Source organism: Silurus aristotelis (assembly GCF_946808225.1).
Source record: "Silurus aristotelis genome assembly, chromosome: 12".
Classification (NCBI taxonomy): Eukaryota; Metazoa; Chordata; class Actinopteri; order Siluriformes; family Siluridae; genus Silurus; species Silurus aristotelis.
In genome coordinates, this window is record NC_139585.1 from 6,238,023 (window position 1) to 6,260,931 (window position 22,909).

General features: G+C 36.5%; 1 protein-coding gene across 1 annotated transcript; it reads right to left on the reverse strand.

Annotated features, from left to right (window-relative positions):
* Window positions 1-4,035: 4,035 nt before the first annotated feature.
* tekt3 (tektin 3) lies at window positions 4,036-12,259 on the reverse strand. Its single transcript, XM_083556592.1, has 8 exons — window positions 12,156-12,259; window positions 11,312-11,902; window positions 8,555-8,638; window positions 7,236-7,306; window positions 6,975-7,118; window positions 5,970-6,192; window positions 4,502-4,656; window positions 4,036-4,363 (listed from the first exon to the last, which is right to left on the reverse strand). The coding sequence occupies exons 2-8, from the start codon at window positions 11,879-11,881 to the stop codon at window positions 4,147-4,149; spliced, it is 1,464 nt and encodes a 487-aa protein (XP_083412718.1). The 5' UTR covers window positions 11,882-11,902; window positions 12,156-12,259; the 3' UTR covers window positions 4,036-4,146.
* Between the last annotated feature and the right edge of the window lie 10,650 nt (window positions 12,260-22,909).

Genomic DNA, 22,909 nt, shown 5'->3' on the forward strand with positions numbered 1-22,909 from the left:
ATCCCAGGAACACTGATCTGTCAGAAGACCAATTTAAAATGACTTTTTTTTAATCTTAAAAGTCAAATGTGGAGCTTAAATTGAATTAAATCATGTTTGATTTATAGAATATGTAGACTAATTTGAAGTAACAGCTACAAGTGTTCAATGTGTACTTCACATTGAAATAACACTGTGTCTTTTTCATTAGAGCTGAGTGTAAATGTTTATGAATATCAAACCTTTCTGGTTTAAAAAGGTTTTCTTGCATGTGCATGTTCATTTAATCCCAACCAAACTTATAAATAAAACCATGGCACTGCTTAATACATTTAGAGGATGGGAGAGAGAAACAAAAAAAAGCATAATAAATGCATGTACTAAATCTTCCAGTAATACAGCTCAGCCACTGCAGCGCACAAATATGTACAAAGGTTATTATATAGATAGATAGATAGATAGATAGATAGATAGATAGATAGATAGATAGATAGATAGATAGATAGATAGACATACAGTGAGGAAAATAAGTATTTGAACACCCTGCTATTTTGCAAGTTCTCCCACTTTGAAATCATGGAGGGGTCTGAAATTGTCATCGTAGGTGCATGTCCACTGTGAGAGACATAATCTAAAAAAAAAAAATCCAGAAATCACAATGTATGATTTTTTAACTATTTATTTGTATGATACAGCTGCAAATAAGTATGTGAACACCTGTCTATCAGCTAGAATTCTGACTCTCAAAGACCTGTTAGTCTGCTTTTAAAATATCCACCTCCACTCATTTTTCTGTACTCAGATGCTTTTTCTTGCCATAATACAAATTCTAACAGTCTATTCAGTAGGACTATCAGCTGTGTATCCACCTGACTTCTGCACAACACAACTGATGGTCCCAACCCCATTTATAAGGCAAGAAATCACACTTATTAAACCTGACAGGGCACACCTGTGAACTGAAAACCATTTCAGGTGACTACCTCTTGAAGCTCATCAAGAGAATGCCAAGAGCGTGCAAAGCAGTAATCAAAGCAAAAGGTGGCTACTTTGAAGAACCTAGAATATGATATTTTTCAGTTGTTTCACACTTTTTTGTTATGTATATAATTCCATATATAATTCCACATGTGTTAATTCATAGTTTTGATGCCTTCAGTGTGAATCTACAATTTTCATAGTCATGAAAATAAAGAAAACTCTTTGAATGAGAAGGTGTGTCCAAACTTTTGGTCTGTACTGTATATATTTTATCCATATTGATAAATAAGGGTCTGTGATAATAAGTCATAGACCTCCTACTTTATTGAAGTAAATGTACAAAAAAAGTTTTTACATTACATACTCAACTAAAAAGTGTCCAAAATTAAATAAGGACATGCACAACTAGGAAAAGATTTTAAATCACATTCTTACATCTCAGTATACAACTTTCCTGCTATGAGACTTCTGTTGTAAAAGCCACTTGAACCTCAGTGCAAATGTAAAAAGTGATTTAGAAAGTACACTTGTGAAACTTGAAAGCTGAAACTGGAATGATTCAGCCATGACTGCTGAATGATTCAGCCATGACTGCTGAACTGAAGTTCAGAGACCAAGGCCTTTATTGTAAATCCATTGAAAGCATGGAGAGTCAAAGTTTTTTATTAAGGTCCAGGCAAACAATGAGGCTTATATAAACTGAGCACATTCTGAGAGAACTTAAAGGTCAGATAGGGGAGGAGATGGAGCCTGAGAGATTTTCCCTCTTATATTCCAAATAGACAGTCCATAAATCTCTTCTAGGGATGGTATCTAATTAATACATTTTTATTGATTTGACAACTTAATTTACCACTTTGATCTGAGGTTTTGTCTTTGGAATAAAGTAAAATACAAACACAATTGGAAGGCTTTTGTGAACCCTAATCTATTTCTCTGAAAAGCATGTTACCACTTACCAGGAATAAAGTAATAACAAATAAAAAGTCGAGACCGTGAGACAAGCTTACAATTTGACATGCAATCTACTTTACAAATGGTCTAAAGTCTATATCAGTCCGATTTGGCTAATTTCTTTTTACCTCTTCTCTAATTCACATTACAGCTGATGGTTATCCAAGTTGAGTGAGCAGGATCATATCTTTGCCCCTGTTTTATTATGGGGGAGGGACACACATGAGCTTTTTGTTGTTTGTTTGGGAGTGGAGCATGCCCTCAAGAGCCGATTGTCCGTGCTGTAGCCATATGGCTATCTGCACGCTCTGCTCCCAAAGATCACTCTCCTCAAAAGCAGATGCCCTTTCGAGGCAAGGGCTGAGGCTCCATCCTGAGGTGGAGATATTACAGAACCCAGGTGGATCTGTTTGCAACTGAAGGTTTATGTGTTTGCTATCGCGGCTTATTGGAACCCACTAGCGGGGCAGTCGCTGGGGAAACATCCCCTCGTTACACATTTCGGTCACGCGGAGGCTGAGGCCCGGGACATAACCCAGAGTGCCTGTGTGGGACTTGGCTGTTGTGTTGGTGGCTCTATCTGAGTCCCTCTTCGAGCTCTTGGCCGATGTGGCCCTTGGGTTTTTGTCGGTTAAGACCACCTTTTATCCTGGCAATCTCCTCCCTTAAGAGGGTCAGGGACCTACAGGCTCTTTCTGTGACCCCGTCTCTCCTGGAGTTTGCCCTTGGCATAGTCAGTGCTATTCTTTACCCCAAACCGGGGTATGTGCCTAAGGTGCCTGCGGCTCCCTCGCGACCTGTCATTTTGCAGGCATTCTGCTCTCCTCCTTTCCTAGCCCCTAACCAGGAAAAGGAAAATTGACTGTGTCCAGTGCGAGCAGAGTCCAGTGTTGAGTCTGTGGAGGAAGTCGGAGCAGCTGTTAGTTTGCTATGGCCCATATAGGAAAGGATTCCTGGCTAATAAGCAGACGCTCAGTAGATGGATTGTGGATGCTATTTCTCTGTTTAAGAGTCTTCTGGTCTTTCCACTCCTTTTAGAGTTAAGGCTCATTCCACCTGGGGTATGGCCTCTACAGCCTTGTCCACAGAAGCATCACTCCAGGACATTTGTAACACTGTGGGCTGGTCCACCCTGCCACTCCCAACTCCTCTGTCCTGCATGCAGGTTGTGCTCAGACGTGCTAGGGACTGGTCAGTATGGCATGATTGGACACTCATTCCAAAAGTGTTTTCGATGCAGCTTAATGTCCTGAAAGGGAACGTCATTAGGTTACGTAGGTAACCCTAGTTCCCTGAGGGAACGAGAGCTGCGTCAACAAGCCATACTCCCTGCATACCTGCAGCGCTTACCTTCTCCTTTTCCAGAAGCTGATGTCCTCCCATCACGCTCCCATTTTGTAGCTTCCTGGTTTGTGCGATGTCGCCCGCCAATGACGTCACGACTGCCTATTGGCCAGATTTTACACGTGATTCAGAGCGTGAACAACGTGAGGCATTCCCAAAGCGTTTTTTGACGCAGCTCTCGTTCCCTCAGGGAACTAGGTTTACCTACGTAACCTAGTGATGGTGTCTTGTACGGTACTTCTGTATGTGCAAATGACTGTGGCATAACAAAGACTTTGCAAATCAGTCATCTGGTAATGATTTTATTTTTTAAATGCATACCTTATTCAGTTTTTAGCTTTTGAAAGTTCAGCAATTTAGCTACAACAGAATATGTTTCATAATATTGTAACATAAAACTTTTAAGTGAGGTTTAGATCTAGTCACATGTTTACAGTGTAATAACAGAGCTAATGTTTAAGCATCATGAGGCAATGACACACCACATTCAATTGTTACTACAATTGTCAACAACAGATTGTTACTAGCTCAATTTTAGCTCTTTTATGCCTATTTCTTTTGCATTTAAAATCTATCTCCTTGGAAATATTTTGGTCATAATATCCTGACTTGAGCTTTGACTTCTATGATGAGTGATTAAATATGTAATGGATGAATCCAGTGGTGATTGTACTATAGAATTAATCTTTTATATGTAAAAAGATAAACATATATGCAAAAACAAACATATTCTATTAATATACTCAAACAGGTGTAAATAATGTTTTTTAAGAACTACATTAGAAAAATCGAAATTATGGTCATTTCATTTTGTTAGCAATTAGTAAATGAGGTTTGTCCCACACTGATGTTTAATATTGCATTTAAGGGTTTAGAAATCTGGATTTTCTAAGTATATCCCACCAGGCGTGGGGTGCTGGGAAAACTCTTTCTCATGCTCATGCATTTCTCCTGATCCAGAAAGAGTGAGTTGGCCTTGATGGAAAGGTCATGCTCCAGACTCATTTTGGTCTTCACCAGGCTCTGTAGAGTGTTTTCGGCTTCCATAAGTCGCTCTTTCAGAGTATGAATCGTGTCCTCGATCTCCCTCACTTCAATCACCAACCTGAAAGAGAATATAGGGATTGAAGTAAGGTAAAGTATATTGTATACAATAAATATACAAAAATTATATTTGATGCACATTCGATCAGATTTTTCCTTGCATATCCTTGATGTTGTTAGGTTTGTTCAAGGTTGCAACCTATGATGTGGATTGTCTCTGCAAAGTTCCACATTGGGTCTACGGGTTCTCTCTTCCAGACGGGTCTGAGCCACTTTGAGAGGGTTTTCCTTATCACGAATTGCCTTTTTTAGGCCATCAATGAGCATCTCCATCTGATAGATCTCCTGAAGGGTCTGAGGGAAAGAGACGAAATGTGTTTGGAGAGGTAAACAGAATAAAAATATCATTTAACATCCTGTTGTTCTTGATATACATCCTGCATCCTACCTACAAGTCTTATATCTAGTGACCAGAAAGTTGCACGTTCTTAGAACAAAGGTTATAAAAGGGTTTTAAGGTGGAAATTCTTGTTTGGGGTGGACATGGGCCAAAATATACTCTATATATTTTTCACAGACTTGTATGTGGGTATATATAAAACCCATTTTCATGGGTTGTAGATTGGTGTAGTATTTGAATCTTTGCATGGTGTCATGAATTCAGTTACTGATAAGAATCTGCCTAATAACTAGAATAATTATGAATCCAAATTTGATCCTGAGATTGGATTATGATCCATCAGGTTCTCTGTGCCCAATAATTTCGCCCAGGTAAAAATAAGCATGTGCATCGCTCATTTTTCTTTTTTATTATTACATTAATTTTTTTTTATTGATGTCAATGAAAATTATTTAAAACACAAAGATGTAAACTATTTGGAAATTTTAATGGGTCTAAAACCAATTCAGATTATTTTCTTGATCAATTTTACCAATGATAGATTGTGCAGATTATGATGTGGGAAAATCAAAAAAATCATTTTGATTATTCGATTTAGTCCACTGCTCACACTGTAGGTTTATTAGTTACCTTGAGCCTCTGATAAGAGCTGCCAATAGATTTAGTGTGACCTCCAGCTACCCTGCTACACAATAGTGCCCAGTGTTTAGTGCTTTTACTTCACACAACTTATCACCCACACATGGTCCAGACTCACCAACATCTCTATTTAGCCTAAAAATGCAATTTGCTCGACTGAATGCCTGATCTGTGTAAATATGACTTTGGCTGGTATGCACTGATATGAACAGTTATAAAATGTTGAGGATTGAGAAACCTGCCACAATAAATATATGCACGTTACAGACTTGGACCTCTGTAAATCTTTATAATCTCAAAGATAAGACATGGAAGGAATTCCCTTGTTTGTAGTGATCTCTTAAAAAATCTGCACATGAAATATGTGCTGCATGTGTTTTTTGTTTAAAAAGCGATCCTGGATGATGAAAGATTCGCTTCTGAAAAGCGAATAACAATGTCACAAATCACAGAGTAGCTTCAAGCACGGGCTGTTCAAGGAATCCTTCAAAGGACAGATCTAGCACTAATACATTTTAAAAAGGACCACATTTCATAACAAAATGCTGCGGTTGCAAGCTTGGGGTTGTTTTTATCGTGCACGTGTTTATACAAAGACGAGACTTGAGAGACATGTCGAAGACCTCACCTTGGCCAAGTGAGCCTGCAGGCTGTTCTTGGTATCGGCCATTTCAGAGATGCGGTTGGTGAAGGCTATGTTAACGGTGTTGAACTGGTTCCACATCTCATTGGAGGTGATGTTGAGCAGCATCTCAATCTTGTCGCGGAGTTTGTGCGACGCTGCACGCTCGCTCTGACAGTGCAGGATGTTGTCATCGGTGAACTTGGACCACGAGTCAGGCAAGCTCAGACTGCTCTCGTTTAAAAAATAATAATCAAAAATTAGTAACAAAACACAATTTTTTTTTAAATCTATTCACAAAGAAATTTATTTATTGAATGTTTTAATGATTTCATAAGGGAAAAGTTATAAATGTTTTAAGCAAATTCTCTTATTTAGTCTTTGGATTTTTGCAAAGTGTGTTTTCAGTGTAATGGACCCAGTTACTGAAAATTTTGAATTCTCTTCTCTTGTACTTTCTGTAGTTCTGAAGTCATTTCTGTTATGAATTTAAAACCACATCAAATCCCCAAATTTTATCAACCAGTCTCCAATGTCAGCAGCTTGTAACACAGACAAGGAGCAAGTCTTGGATGGAGGGCTTTTTGAGTTTTCCAGAAACATGAAAAGCTGCATGTTTTATTTGTCTTCGAAGCTTTATGAAAGAAATAGAAATATAAGCAGAAAAAAGTATTTAATATTTAAAGTAAGTTAATACAAGTCACAGCAAATTGCTTATATAGCAATCATAATAATTATCCATAGTCATAGCCATATTCTCCTAAAACTTATAATCTAAATATTATTATATGCAACTTTTTAAATCATTTAAATTTTACATTTTGAAAATTTAAAAATTAAATAATTTTGAAAATTAAAAACAATATTTTGAACAAATGTAAAAAAACAGAGAAAAGTGATAAGATGAATTAGGATGAGTGATCTTCATGTCCTGTATATCTTCCTAAAATGAAAGATTCTATGGCTTCTTATTTTTCCTGAAAATGAGCAGGAGCTGACGATGAAACTCACGAGGGATCGAGGCGCTCGATGCCTCTGTAGTAGCTGATGCTGTCCGAGGTGTTGCGCAGCTGATGGCACCTGTCATCTATACGCTGCGCTGTGACCTTATCACTTAAATCTCTTTCCAGTTCATGCTGCGCTGATCGATTTGATCTAAAAAAAATAATAATAATCATAGAAAAAAGTGTCTGTGTGTGTATGTACACATACTGTTTTTATTTCTTCTTTGTTAAAATCTTTTAGAGCAGAGATGATTTAAAAATAACTCACGCCAGCTGTGCTATTGCTTTGTCCAGGTTCCTCCTCATTCTTTCCTGACACGACTTGATCACCTCCACTTCCTGACCAGCACATGTATATTATAATTACTGCTAAAGCAAAGCGGTTTACCCTGAAATCCATCTTATTCAACATTTAATACTTTAAATGTCTGAAATAAAGACAGTTTACAGAAGGACTAAGCACAGTTTATAAAACGGTACATTTACTGTGAGTTTCTGAGCTGCTACAAATCTGAACTCAAACACACACATACTTATTTAAATTCACTCACATGTCTTCAGCTCCACCCATTTTATGATATTATTTCACTATAACTGTTGTTTACATGTTGTTTCGGACATCTACTTGACTACTGCTGTTGCTGTTTTGCACAACCTTTTGTGTTTACATTTTGTGTTTATGTACAAGTACACTCTTGTGTACAGTTCTCTTTTGCACCTTGTACTGTTTAACATACAGTAGGTTTACTGGCGGTGCTATTTTGTGTTTTGTGTATCTGTCCTACACTGTTTTTTGTTTGCATTTGGTTGCGCATTATGCACTTTATTTGGCAAAGACGACTTACTTTAGCTCTGTGTCCTGTGTCTCCTTAGCTCTATGTTGTGTAATGTAGCACCATATATTGATAAAATGACAATAAATACTTCTTGACTTTACTTGAATTACTATTATATTATTAAATTGCATTAGAGTAAAAATATTTGAGATGCTTAGCTTTTCCAGCCATATGTGGTTCTTCCATTAACTGTTACAAAGTTGGAGGCACACAATTGTATAGGATGTCTTTCAATGTGAGACATCAAATTTCTTCCTCTACTCGGCATGGCAGTGCCCCTGTGCACAAAGCCAGCTCTATGAAGATACTGTATGCTTTACATAGGATGTCATGAAAGATCTTGAGTGGTCTACTATTGAGATCTGACCTCATCCCTATTGAACACAATTGGGGTGAATTGTAATGCTGACTGCATTCCAGGCCTCCTCAACTCACCTGCCTCAGTAACTGACTTTAAACCTGACTCAATAATCTCCACAATCACACTTTAAAAGCTAGTGGAACATCTTCTCAAAAGAGTGGAGGTAATTATAACAGCAAATGAGGACTAAATGTGGGAAGGGATGTTCAAAAAAGCACATACAAAACTTATATTCAGGTGTCCACAAACATTTGTGTATATAGTGTATATTATACAATCCACAATATTCTTTTTCAGGTTTACAATAACTATACTGGCCTCAATAGAAATTATACTACTATCCTAATAAATGTATCATATTAAGTGTGAATTATATGAAAGGACTTGCACCTTAATCAGGTGTTTTTCAACATCGTCATGGACCAGGTCAATGGACATCCTCTTCTCTCGATGAAATAAGCATTCCTGGGACACCTTAGGAAAGAAAAAAACCTATCCTCATTAATGCAATGTATGTATATAGTAGAGACATTCTAACATTTATTTAAAGAAGAAGCTTTTGTTAGTTAAAACTGGATCTAAACATGTAATGATACTCTTGCCATTACTGTGGCATTGGAACAATTTATTTTTATTTGACTATAATTTAATACAAATGTATGCGCTTGTGCTTATTAGCATTGTGAAATTGCAGTCCAAAGATGTTAATGCATTTACAGCACCTGAATAATACATTTGAATAGATGTTTATTGAATAAATGTGCTCTAAGACTACTGTATAATACTTTTATAATTAATAATGTATTGTATGTCACATGAGACAAATTTAGGACAATTATTAATTTATGATTAGTAAAATGCAATGTTTTTTACACTTTCATTAGAATACACATGCTTTGGGAATATTTGGAAGTACCATTTCTCGTTTGGAGACCTGGAAATAAACACTTACATGCTTAAACATTTTTAACAATGTTTGATCTCAAGTTGTGTGTAATTGTTTACCTCAGACAATCTGAACTAAAACTTTGTTAGTCTTACAAAAAAATTTATTTGTGCTGATAAATGTTTATGTACTTCATTATCATTTGTAAATTACAAAGCATGTGCATGCAAGAGTTAATTTGCACTCACTGACACCCACAAAACTGAACCTTTATGTCACCCTTTTAATTTTTTTTCAAAAAATTTGACATTTAACGTCGGTTATCTCGATCAGCACTGTGCAGCCGCAGAAGAACTCGCGAAAGTGGCGGAAAAATCAAGCCTTCCAGATGCTACAGGTGTTGTGTTGTATACTGGTGAATCTCTGCTGTTCGTTAGTGCACATATGCCTTTTGTTGTTAAATGTTATGCGATAAACGGGAGGCGAAAGTCGCGCTTGGTAGGAGCGCAGCGCGGAACATGGGATGAGCAGCAAAAGCATAGAATGAACACCGGCAGGATCGGGGGGGAATCCGCGGTGCGCTTCGGGAAGAAAGCAGCCGGTGAGAGCGTGCCGGTGGGAAGACACGTACCGGGATACACATGAGCAATAACAACGACCACCGTGAATCAACATATACCAACAATAACGGATGGTGAGAGTGTGGAAGTTTAAATAGGAGCTGGTGATGATGATAAACGAGCACCAGATGTGCGCGATTGAAGCCGGAAGCTTCAGAGAAAGCGGAAGCCGCCGAAGGGGGCGTGGCAGGTGGATTCCCGACAGTTAACAAACATGTAGTGTATGTAAATTTTTATAGCATGCCTTCATCAAACAAATCGCGGCAACCCTGTTGTGTAAAAAAACCCTCCAAAAACACGTGCATGCACATTCTCATTTATTAACGCACATCATGTACATAAAGAAATTTCAAGTAATTTAATATACTGCCGCCATATTGATTTTCGTTTATCTCGATCATCGGTTATCTCGATGCTTTTTGGCGTCCCCCTAGGACATCGACATAACTGGGTTCCACTGTTTGTATATATATATATATATGTGCAGTGGAACCCAGTTATGTCGATGTCCTAGGGGGACGCCAAAAAGCATTTGTATATATATAGCATTTGTATGTATATATATATATATATATATATATATATATATATATATATATATATATATATATATATATATATATATATATATATATATGAGAGAGAGAGAGAGAGAGAGAGAGAGAGAGAGAGAGAGTTACAATGGTTATATTGATGATATTATATTGTAAGTTTCATGCAGCATGCAATAGCAGCTAATGCTCTGCTGTCCACTCATGAACCGGCATCCGTCCATGTGCTCACTGCTACATACATACAGTATATACAGTATAGTTTTTACAATACAGTACTGTAAAATTGCTTTGTTTTGCTAAATTATGTACTGTCATTTGTTAAATTATTCACAAAGTACAGTATACTGTACTACCCAATACTAATCACCATTCTTTAAGACTCCTGAGAATTTTGGGCCACATCTCGACTTTTCAAGGTTATATATATTTTGAATGACGGTAAGTATTTTCTGGAGATGAATTACGGAAAACAGTCTATCAAGGCCCAATGTACATAAGGAATAGAAAACAAAAATGGTGTATATAACTTTATTATGTTATTGCACTTTACTTTAGCATAAACTCACCATTTATGGTTTATAAGCTGTCTTGGTGACAGCGGGGATTATAAAAAATGAGCTACAAACTATTAAGGATGTAGTTTTACAAGCTATTTAGCTAGTTATCACACTTTTAATTATTGTGAACGAGGAGTGTTTGTGATAAATATTTATCTACATGAGAGTATTACAATACACCATCTTTTCATTGGTCTGTTCCTTATCGACTCTATTAGACGATATCTGAATCCTTGACACAAACTCAGACTTGCTAATCTGTTCCCAGATCACTGTGACACGACGAGGTTAAAGATTGGCCTCATAGGCTTCCCATGTGACCACTAGTGTCATGTATTCCTATGTATACCATGTAACCACTTTTTGGCAACTTTTATTTGCAAGCACATGTACAATGAGCTACCAATAAATAAAAACTACCTACCAAACATGGTGATGACAAAAATTTTGAAAAAAAATATGAACATGGACAATCACATGACCACTGCATAACCAATTAAATGATTTACAAAAAACAAACAAATGTGCACCTGAAGTGGCCCCTCGGTCTCAGCAAGCGCTCTCTCCAGTCTTCTTTTCACCTCCATCAATGCGGCTATCTCCGTCACCATGTTGTCAATCTCATGGCATAGCTCAGACCTCCAGAAGCTGATATCATTGAGCCTCTCACCCAGGTTCCTGCTAGTGGTCTCCTGTGTCCTGCGTGTCCACTGATCCCGGTCCTGGATCAAACGGATGGTGTCTTTCCTCAGCCGGTCTGCACTTTTCCTGGAAGACTCTGACTCCCTGTAGTTGTTCTGGTTGGACTTGTACCAGTCATCTGGTGTATAGCGAGTCATTAGTGCAGTCCTGTTGGATGGGTAGAATGTAGTTTTGACCCGAAGCATGTCGAGGTTTTCTCTTTGAGATAAGGGGAGGATGGATGGAATAGCGCTCCCACTCCTGAAGTACATGTTAGTCCTCCAGTTGGAGTTCTGGTTGGTAGTGAGGTTTGGCTGGAGGCTTCTGTAGCTGGATGCTGTGGTAGAGATGGCTGGCAGGAAGTTACTGCTCTTGGGCCGTGTGTATGTGGCCAGTTGTGTCGAACCGATCAGCTCCATGTTTGTCAAGCAAAAAGAAATCTAGATTTTATAAGAAATGAGCAAGGAAAAAGCAACATATATTCAAAATAACAGTAAATAAGTCTATGATTTTCACTCATAGGTCCACATTTGTACTACACATTTTTTAACTAATGTATTATACTAATAAATTAGTATAATTTCAGTGTTGGACTCGGAAAATGTATTTATTGATAATATTTAGGTCATACTGAAAATATTCAAATGATTAAAGTCTCCAACAGAATAATGATAAAAACTGTTTAAACCTCACCAGTCACAATCTTCAGCATAACCCAGATCCCACCGAGACTGCACTGTTACACACTGCACAACAACTGACTGGATCTGACAGACAGGAGGACTCTAATCCATTATTAATACACAGGTGAGCTATCCGTTGGCACTCAAAGCTCAATGGTTAATGACTGAATAAACCTGATTATTCACAGAGCTGCCACACAGGCGGTCACCACTGGAGATACCATGGTGAATAAACTCCAACTGTCTGAAATTCATTGTTACAGACGGAAATGTATATGGACTAAATACAGTGTTGGATTAGCTGGAGGGTTGCTCATTTATGTCCAGTTGGATTTAAATTAAACCCTTGTAGGGGGTAGGGGGTGATATGGGCTGGGGGATGGGGGTTGCCAGGTAAGCCTCCAAGCACATTTTGGTACATTGATTAAAATAGATCAAATAAATACAACTCATTTTTTCTGGTCTGGTTATATAATGTATTCGATTTTATAATTTGTTCTTTTTCACAAAAATAAATGCATTTATTATTATGCACTAGCAAATTAGTGTTTCCACATGCACACTACTTGATCTTTAATAAAAATGTTGGCACTTTTCATGTCATGCCATGGAAAACTTACTAAAGATACATAAGTAAATATTTTTTTTTTTTTAGAAATAATTCTGTAGAGATCTTAATTATTAATGAGTTTTTAGTTAATGGGTCAACTGTCAATCCAGGAATATGCCTCCATTGTATTTGCTTCAAAGTCACTGCAGGCTAATAATATTTAATCCATAAAAACCATATCTTTATGGACCTTACTTTGTACACAGGGACGTTGTCATGCTAGAATATGTTTGAGTCTTTTGTCCATATAGTGTACATACTGACTTAAAAATATCTGACTTCACAGTTTTATAAGAAGCTTTCTGGGCTCTTAGGGACAAATGATTAGGGGGGAAAATATTTCTCAGATGGCTATGAATTAGGCCTCCTTTCCTAGGGACCTGTGTGTTTGTGCATAACATGGTCATATGATGATGTTCGTAATAATCACACATACTTTTCAGCATTGGTGAATAGAGTCTAGGTGAAAAAGCACTGCAATATTTATTTAATACAAGGGAATGATACATTTTTAAAACATTTTCAAATGGAAGAAGCAATATATCTTATAGTGTTAAAAGTAATTCTTGCAGCTGGATTGCATCTGCTGTATGAAACAATTTATTTCCAAATAGTTCCAGTAGGTCAGCAGGCTTGATTTTTCTATGCAATGCTGACACAGGAGATTTGGATGCCAGTTCACTCCAGCCCTCCCAGTAAGCAACACTGCATGAGTCTCTTTCAGCTAGCACCCATCTGCAACCAATGAATTAGCCACCCCATAATCCAGTCACGCCAAATTAACCAAGCAGGAATGTGAAAGAAAGCTGAGGCAACAGGTTCTCTGCTGTTCCAGTGTGTTTACTCTGTTCTCACACGCTCTGACTGCTTTCATACACTGCAAAGGAGAGCACTCTTAGACGTAGCTAATCATCAACATCCCACCTTTTTGTAAAGAATTTGTAGGCTTCCATAATCTCTCAGCTTGTTCAAACAAGTTAGATATGGACATAAGCAGTGTTTTTGCTGGACATAAGTTGCACATAAAGATTTGAATCTTTAAGAATGTATGACGGTTTACAGCTGCATGTATTTATATTGTCTATAGCGTTTTATGTAGAAAGCAGGACAGATGGGACACACACCCATTAGGAATGTGCAAAGAAAAAGCCAGGATTTGAACGAATATAACGAATATATTTGAACTGTTTCTTATATATTCTAAATGTTCAAATCTCTGTCTCTTATTGCCAAATAAACATTCTTTAATGACTTCAGTATGTTTTAGTATCATAGTTAAATGCCCATAAAAATGTCTGGATATCATTTATGTTGTAATATCTGCAAACACCTATTTTCTTACCAGCCTTTTAATTCTATTTTTCTATTATTACAAGCTTATGAACTGTGTTGTCCTGAACATTAAATGTCCCGCGCACCCTTTTTAAATAAGCCAATAATTATTCTGTTTACTACAAAGATAAGCTGTGGAGTGTTCACCAATTCCTAGAAATGAGCTATAATCCAAGCATCAATATTCTGACCAATTAAAATCATGAATGTAACAATGATTTCATATAAGATATTTTATATGATAAAATTTTCGAATATCAGCCTATTTCTTTTGGCTAATTATAGCGTATTCAAAAGTTTTTCATGACTTTTACTTCAAATCATGGGGATAGACATAAATTATAAGCAAAAAAAAACAGAAAGTAGAAACTATGCTAGCCTAAACTACACTGAGAAAGATTTGCATGCTCACATTCATATAATGTACAATGATCTGGCCAAAAAAATGACCTTCTAGATTTAACTATGCAAATTGGTTAGAACCTTCCATTGAATAATTGGCAATAAGTTCTCGAACAACCATGCCAAAGACAAATCATGAAAAACATTCAATTCTAAAACTGTTTTTTTTTTTCAAAAAGGTCAAATTATTGGCCTGAATCAAGCAAACAATTAGGGAGATTGACTAAACTACTAAAACTGAGCCGAGAACTGTCCAATGCATTATTAAAACCTGGAACAATAGTAGAGAATCGCCTCCAAGAAAAAAATGTGGTCGAAAAAGATTCTTCAATAATCAGGATTTGTTTTTTATACTGAAATTAATAGCATTTCCACATGCTCCATGTGAAGCAAACTGTAGGGATTCTTTGCTCCACAGCTGTGAAGAAAACCACCTATGAATAATGCTGATTGGAATAAAAACTTTAGTTTTCTAGGGAGCATTTAGACTTGACTCTGGAGCAATGAAAAAAAGTCATGTGATCTAATAAAACCAGATTTACTCTGTTTCAGAGTGGTGGGCACATCAGAAAAGGAAGAATAGTCTATCATACGCTTTGGTTTCTTTTTTCTTTCTATTAATACAGTAAGTTAACAAACTGCTATTGTTCTAAGTGTTCTATGTCTGTTTTGTTAACCTGATAAAAGATTTCCTCTAATAATCAATATGCCAGTGTGTTGCCTCTGTAACTGCCTCCCAAGCAGTTTTCATCTTGCCTGGGCATCGTTTTGGATTTTCACGCTCGTAATATTTGGCCGCCTCATATCCCAACCCCCACACATTCTTCTTGACATTTTTCTCCTGCCAATTGTCATATGCTGCCTTCTTCAAATCAGGTCTGAGGGCAGAGAGGGTTGTGACAAAAATGTCTCTTCAACCTATTTTTCTGTAGCCTTGTGGTTTTGATTGTTGTCTTGTTGCTTGGATTTTTTTTTATATAATAGAGATATATGACTGTCTATTCAGTGAGAATAGTGGATGCAAATATTTGCCTCTGGCTAAGCATCAGTGATGTTTAAAATCCTTTAAGTGGGCTTTAAAGTAGCACTTTAGCACTTCCAAGTATGAAAAGATGATCTAAGTTTATTGTATAAAGCTTTCAGGGTTTAGAGGAATAGTAAATTTCCCTGGAAATGTACTCTACATTATAAGAATGAACAGATTCAGTGAACATATTACATATAGATTACATGATATATATTTTCATTGAAATTAATAGTTGCTAAAATGAAATGCAAATTAGACACACACATCTAATTGCTAGACTAAATTATGTAGAGCAAAGGGTGTGAGCAATACTATTAATGCAATCCAGTCATTTATATGATACAATATACTGAGGGGCAAGGTTAATTTAGTAATAAGATTGGAATTTCAAAAACAACAAAAATAATTTATTTATGTGAAACAAATTAACACATTTTAATTAATTAACTCTATCATTAATTATTATTATTATTATATATTTATTTGTTATTTTCCTTATAGGGTAAAAAAAAACCAAAAAAAAAACCTACTCCTCCTTAATTTAACTTCCCGAAAACAGAGACCAAACAAGTCACCCAAACATGGTCTTGTGAATAATAGATTACTCCACATCACCGACTAATCATTAGCCTTTATATTTACACTTTAACAGATACTTTTTTTATACATTACAGCTGATCATTTATGCTGCACGTCTTAGATTTAAACAACTAACCAACTTATTCATCCATTTTCTTTTGTGCTAATCATCTCTAAGATCTGTTACGCTGGCAGGCTATGATGGAACTGTGTTAGTTGTCCTGGCTACTGTTGCTTGCTGTTGATTATCATGTCTCTTGTGGAGGGAAATCTGAGCTGTGAATCAGTGAGTCAGGTGGGTCACCTCGCTTCAGAGCTGCAGCTGAGTTACACGGTGCTTATCAATCATTCATCGTGACAGGAAAAGCGTATACAAGGCAATTTAACACGCCACAATCATCCGCAGGTCCTATTACAGTCAATGCATCGACTTAGTTTTCACACTGATCACGAAGAGGGGTGTGGTCGAGACTTAGGGCAGTCTTAAAAAGCCTGATCATGTGGCTTTGGCTTATGCAAATGATTATTTGCAGCCGTTATAATCTTGCTCAGACAGATCTTGATAAAATAAATACTAAAGGCCATACAGTACAGACTGTCACATGTCTATTGGTTTGGACACGTGACTTTTCCAGCCATTTTTGGTTCTTCCCAAAAGTGGTACCACAAGGTTGGAGACACACAGCTGTAGAGGATGCTACTGGATGTGCTATTATAAACTTTTCTCTTTTGGGTGAATAAGCAAACTTATAGGCACTAAACTGATTTTATACAACTTAAAAACCTTTTTATCTTTGTAAAGCTGGTTCGAGACAGTCCAGTCTCACAGCATTTCGTCATATAGTCTATTTTTTTGTATCACTGAGGATCGACTTTCTATGTAATGCATTTCAGTAGGAAGTATTTTTGGTGCCTCCAACCAAAGTTTTCTTTCTGCCACAGATGTGGTATTGTTTTTTTCTTGTTCGTTATTGATTTTTTTTAATCATTAAGCACTATTACTCAACATTTAAGCCGGAGATATTATCCTTGTGTCAATTGCTTCATATATGCAAAGCTACTCGCTATTATAAACAATCGTCAGTGGTTCTTCCAGTCAAAATACAGTAAATATATTCTCCTGGTTAATTAAATAGATGTGTTTATTTAAAGACATACATTTATTACAGTATAACCCTTACCCTAACCCTAACCATATATTTTCTACCTTATTCGCTGATAAAAATTGAGAAAAAAGATTACCTTTTAGAATTTCTGCCAGCATTACCTATTTTCCTCTGCCTCCATTGCTATGCCTCTAATGAAGGCAGTTCTGCTGAGTGGCATGAAAAGAAGAGGAAATTCGTGTCCATGAACACAAATCAATTGGTTAAAGTTTGTGACTATATCACGAAATGCAGTGAGACTGTGTTGTTTGAGACAGTGTGCATTGAATGAGCAAAAACCTCCACAAACACACTCCCAAAATATAGTGGAACATTGTCCCAGAAGAGTCTCAGTTCATATAATATATTTTATTCACAATAGAACATAGAAAACATCAAATATTCAAACTGAAGAAATTTTCCATTTTCAGATAAAAAGGTTATTTTGAATTTGAGATCTGCAACACGTCTCAAAAAAGTTGGGACAGGCCAAAAAAGTAAGTGTTATTATTAAAATGAAACAGTTGGAGAAACAGTTAGCAGCTAATTGAGTTAATTGACAAACAACAGGTCAGTAAGATAATTGGGTTATAAATATTGAAAGAGTCTCTCAAAAGTAAACATGGGTGGAGCTTCACTAATCTGTAGAAGACTGTGACAATTTCAGAATAATGATCCTCAAAATAAAATTGTAAAACAGCACATAATACCATCAAAAGTTTCAAAGAATCTGGAGAAATCTCTGTTTTTAAGAGACAATTGCAAAAATCAATATTGAATACCTTCAAGACTTTTTCTCAAGTCTGTCTTATTGTAAGACCTTCTTGAAGCAGGTGTAGTTGAGAATTTGCCTTGTATTGTAACATATAATTTTAAATGTTTAAAGATGGAAATTATATTTCTACCAATGTACTCCTGAAAAATCCATGTATGACCATGTATGAAAATGTTCATTCCAATTTTATCTAATTTCAGCCATGACAATTCAAGAATGAAGACAGCAATATTATTTGTACTTTTTATCTGAATGTATAATGGAGTGTAGATGGTGTTGGTGACTAGATCTGCGATGGAGCTGCTGCTGCTGCGTAAGTCCAAAGACTGCTCTGGAAATCATGTTTGAACATAAAAATTTTACTGCTGCAAAATGTGGAGTAAGAATGACCACAACACCCCCCGGCACCTGAGTGTGTACAAGGTATGTGTGCCTGGTCCAGCTTTTCTGAATGGCTTAGCCCAACTGCAACTCCATTCTTTACACCACTGTGCTATTCAATTATTACTTTTATTAAATAAATAAAATAGAACCTAAATTGCAGTATATGTAAGCAGACATGAGGATATGTCTACATATGAAGTGTTTCTTTTAAATTTCTTTTTTTCCCTGACCCATATTAGTTGTGCTGTTCTTCGGCCAAGTTTTCTGAGCACTTACCTCGCTATGCCTTCCTGGAGAAGGTAAAATAACAAAGCATGACTTTCTGCCAACCCACGTCATTAGGCAAGAATTATTTGGGTGGATGTGTGGTGCATCATTGCTTAAACTTCCAGTGAGACACAACATAACCTAGTGTTTTAATGTCATTTCTCCAGGGATTGATACACTGAAGTGTTCTAACAATGGTATTGTAAGATCAGAATAGCATAGCAAATACTCTTACAAAATAAATGAAAAAGGATAAAAATAAAAAATAAAAAAATGTATATATATATATATATATATATATATATATATATATATATATATATATATATATATATATATATATATATATATGTATATATCTTTGCATTCATCTCTCTTTGATTCAGATTTGCCCTATGAAGTCATGCCGATCCAACTGGAAAAGTTTGTCCTCCAGGCCAAAGACTTTAACCTAGAATGTGAGTGTAACCTTAGAGCAACCTATATATGTTGCAGCCTGTGTCTTTCAGCTGGCTGGGCTGCCTCACTGCATGCCACGCATGTGTGAGGGGCCAATACGGAGCTTCTAGCATCAATAGCACTCTGCTTGCTGAGCTGAATCTCTTTAGCATGTTCGTAAGCATTAACGCAATTGAAACTTGCAGCACCCTTGAGAATTTAGCTCATGGCACTCCCTAAGTTTTTAATTAAAAAATTAATTGTTGCCTCAGATATGAAAAATCTAATCCATGCATTTAGGTCAAACGTGAGCATTAAGTAGAACATACCAAATTGGGGATTGAGTGTACAGCGATGTGTCATATGATGTGAGTGGGAGGGCAAATCAGTTTGTTGTGTCTGCAGGATGGGTTTCAGCTGAGCAGAGACTGAGAGGGAGAAAGAGAAAGAGAGAGAGAGAGAGAGAGAGAGAGAGAGAGAGAGAGAGAGAGAGAGAGAGAGAGAGAGAGAGAGAGAGAGAGAGAGAGAGAGAGAATCTGGTTCTTGGGGACTGAGAACGGCATAGCTCGGCTTGGATTTCAGTCATGCCATGGGTGTAGCCGTTACCTAAGTGGAGAGGAGATGGATTGCTAAAACATACCTATCATTCTTGGTTCCTGAATCTGTTACTTAATGATGGGAAACCTACTACAAAATCATGTCTGAGAGGAAGAAAGATCAGTTCAAACAGTAGTATCCACAGTCTCTTGTTTACTTTTTGCCCTCATGATGTCTATCATGCAAGACTCAACACACTGTTTCTATAAACCAACTCCCATTTACGCTTTTTTGGTTTTAACTAGAAATAAAATCTGAATAAATGTACTATATTAATATGTTGTACAGTACCTTCTGTCATTGCCCTATTAGACCTGATTTTATAGAAAACCAAAGTTTTAAAATCAGAAGAACGAAGTGAGCAAACAAAGTAATTTCAATAAAGCAGTTACAGCTAGTAAAAGCTGCATTACCTTAGTATATGCTAGTTTATGAATAAACTGTACACTATATAGACAAAAGCATTGAGACAGGCATATGCAGATACACTAGCAATACATTTCCCCATTTCACTTAAACTATAAGACACAAGCCCAAATGAGCTCCATGACGATTATTGTTTACATGGATTAAAGTGAAAGATCTGTTAAAAAGCTCTGACCTCATCCCTATTAAAGACTTTTAGATATATTGGAAAGATGACTGCACCCAGGCCTTCTCACCCTACATCAGTGCTTGACTTTACTAACACCCTTGTGGTAAATAAACCAAAATTTCCACAACTACATTCCAAAATATGGTAAAATGTCTTTCCAGGAGGGTAAATAGAGTAGAATCATATTCTAGCTCAGTGAAACAACATCTTTTCTCTAGTAGTCATTTTCAGATCACATTGTTCCTCTCACATTACACTTTTATTATTTGCTTTCACTAATTAACATAGCAACATGCACAGTACGCAAAGCCATTGAAAACAAGCCTCATTCATTGCATTGTGAGTTGAATATACTGTCTTATTCGGTTTGGCTGATACATTTTGCTTATTTTGAGACTTTTTATAGAAATAAGAAAATTATTTGCCTGTTGTATAAAAATAGGCTTAATGACACCCAAGGCTCCCTATCACTATAATGAATAAGCAATGGGGAAACCTTTGAACTGCCACTTCTTTAATTTCAAAATTTCAATTTAAATCTATTATTTAAATTTGTCAACACAATGCTTTAGGAACTGACTGGAAACATCTGAATGTTTCTACATGTTTTGTATAACACACTGGATTATTTATTGTAAGCCATGTTACTGTGTTTTACATTTACACGTTTCCTCCTCTCTAGAGATTCTTCTCTTACTGGCTCATGTGCTATTCATGCTAGAGGGTTCATCACCAAGAATTTTAAACCTGTTAAAAATATAGAAGTGTAATACAGATACACAAATGTCTTCATCATGTAATTCAAATTTATTCTGTTTTATGTGTATAGCATATGTATTTGTATAACATATTTATATAGCATAGTATACTCCAATCAGGCATGACATTATGACATAACATTATGAGCGGTGAAGTGAATAACACTGATTATCTTTTCATCATGGCACCTGTTAGTGGGCAGGATTTATTTATTAGGTAGCAAGTGAACATTTTGTCTTCAAAGTTGATGTGTTAGAATCAGGAAAAATGGGCAAGTGTAAAGATTAGAGCGAGTTTGACAAGAGCTAAAATGTGACTGCTAGACAACTGGGTGAGAGCATCTCCAAAACTGCAGCTCTTGTGGGATGTTACGGATCTGCAGTGGTCAGTGTCTATCAAAAGGGCTCCAATAAAGGAACAGTGGTGAACCGGCGACAGGGTCATGGGCGACCGAGACTCTTTGATGCACGTGGTTAGTGAAGGCTGGCCCATGTGTTCCGATTCAACAAACAAGCTCCTGTAGCTCAAATCACTGAAGGAGTTAAAGCTGATGACGCTCGATGGTTAAGGACTGTTTTGGCAGCAAAAGGGGACCAACACAATATTAGGCAGGTGGTCATAATGTTATGTCTGATCAGTATAATTGTTTGTTTAACAATATATAGTCTTAAAGCAGCTTTACAAAAATAAAAGCAGTTATAAAGATGTATAAAAGAGTACGTTTATTTAACCTTCTGCAGTGATCGGTGCTTAAGTGCAAAACTGTTTGTGCAACCTGTGGTCCTGAACAATTGTAGTAGACTGTTTATATTTATTACAGTCCAAATCCATCCTCAAAGTTCTTTAGTTGCTCTGTAACTTCATCTTTAGGATGTTCATGTGGAACCATCCCGAGCGGCACAGAGTGGTCTCCAACCACCACCACCTTGTTTTTGGTTACTTCTTGTAGTATATTATAAATCATGTATTTCACAAGTGTTTACATTTTTCTAAACTCCTATACGTAAACTTAAATTACACAGTGTGGTTGAGTTATTAGAAATAATTTGCATATGGTTAACAACCTTTTTTAATAACCTTCCAGATCCAGGCTTGTTAGATTCAACAGCTTGCAGTGTGAGTATTAAGTGTGAGTGCTGTTCTTATTGGGGTAAGGAATCTCGCAGTTATGCAACTGCGTCATCTAAACGCATGCCTGCTACATTCCAAACTTTAATAAAACGACTAAATATATTCCAAAACGTGTGGACTTTTGACAAGATGCACACGTCTGGTGTTAAGAGTTTCATATTTCAGAGTATTTTCTTTCAAGCCAACTTGAGTATATAATATATAATTTTATATATAAAATTAGTAGTTATACATTATAATTTTAATTTTAAAAAAATATGTAAAACTGACCAGATGGACATCTTTCTTGATACGTGCATGATAAGCACATACTATATATATATATGTTTGTGGACACCTCAATATAATATTCTATGTGATTTTTGAACATCCACTTCCACACTTGGCACCTATTTGCTAGTATAATAACCTTTACACTTCTGGAAAGTTGTTTCATTAGATTTTGGAGTTTGCTTGTGAAGATTTGTGCTTAGTCAGCCACAAGGGCATTAGTAAAGTCAGGTACTGATGTAGGTGGGTTGAAGAAGCCTGGGGTGCTGTCAGTGTTCCAGTTCCTCCCACAGGTGTTCAATAGGGTTGAAGTCCGAGCTCTATTGAAGCCTCACAAGATCTTTTATGCCAACTCGACATCTACCTGCAGGAAGTGACTGCTGAATGAGATGTGTTGAAAAAAATTGTGGCCTATTATTTCTAATGTGAGCATTGAATATCCCTCAAACTAAA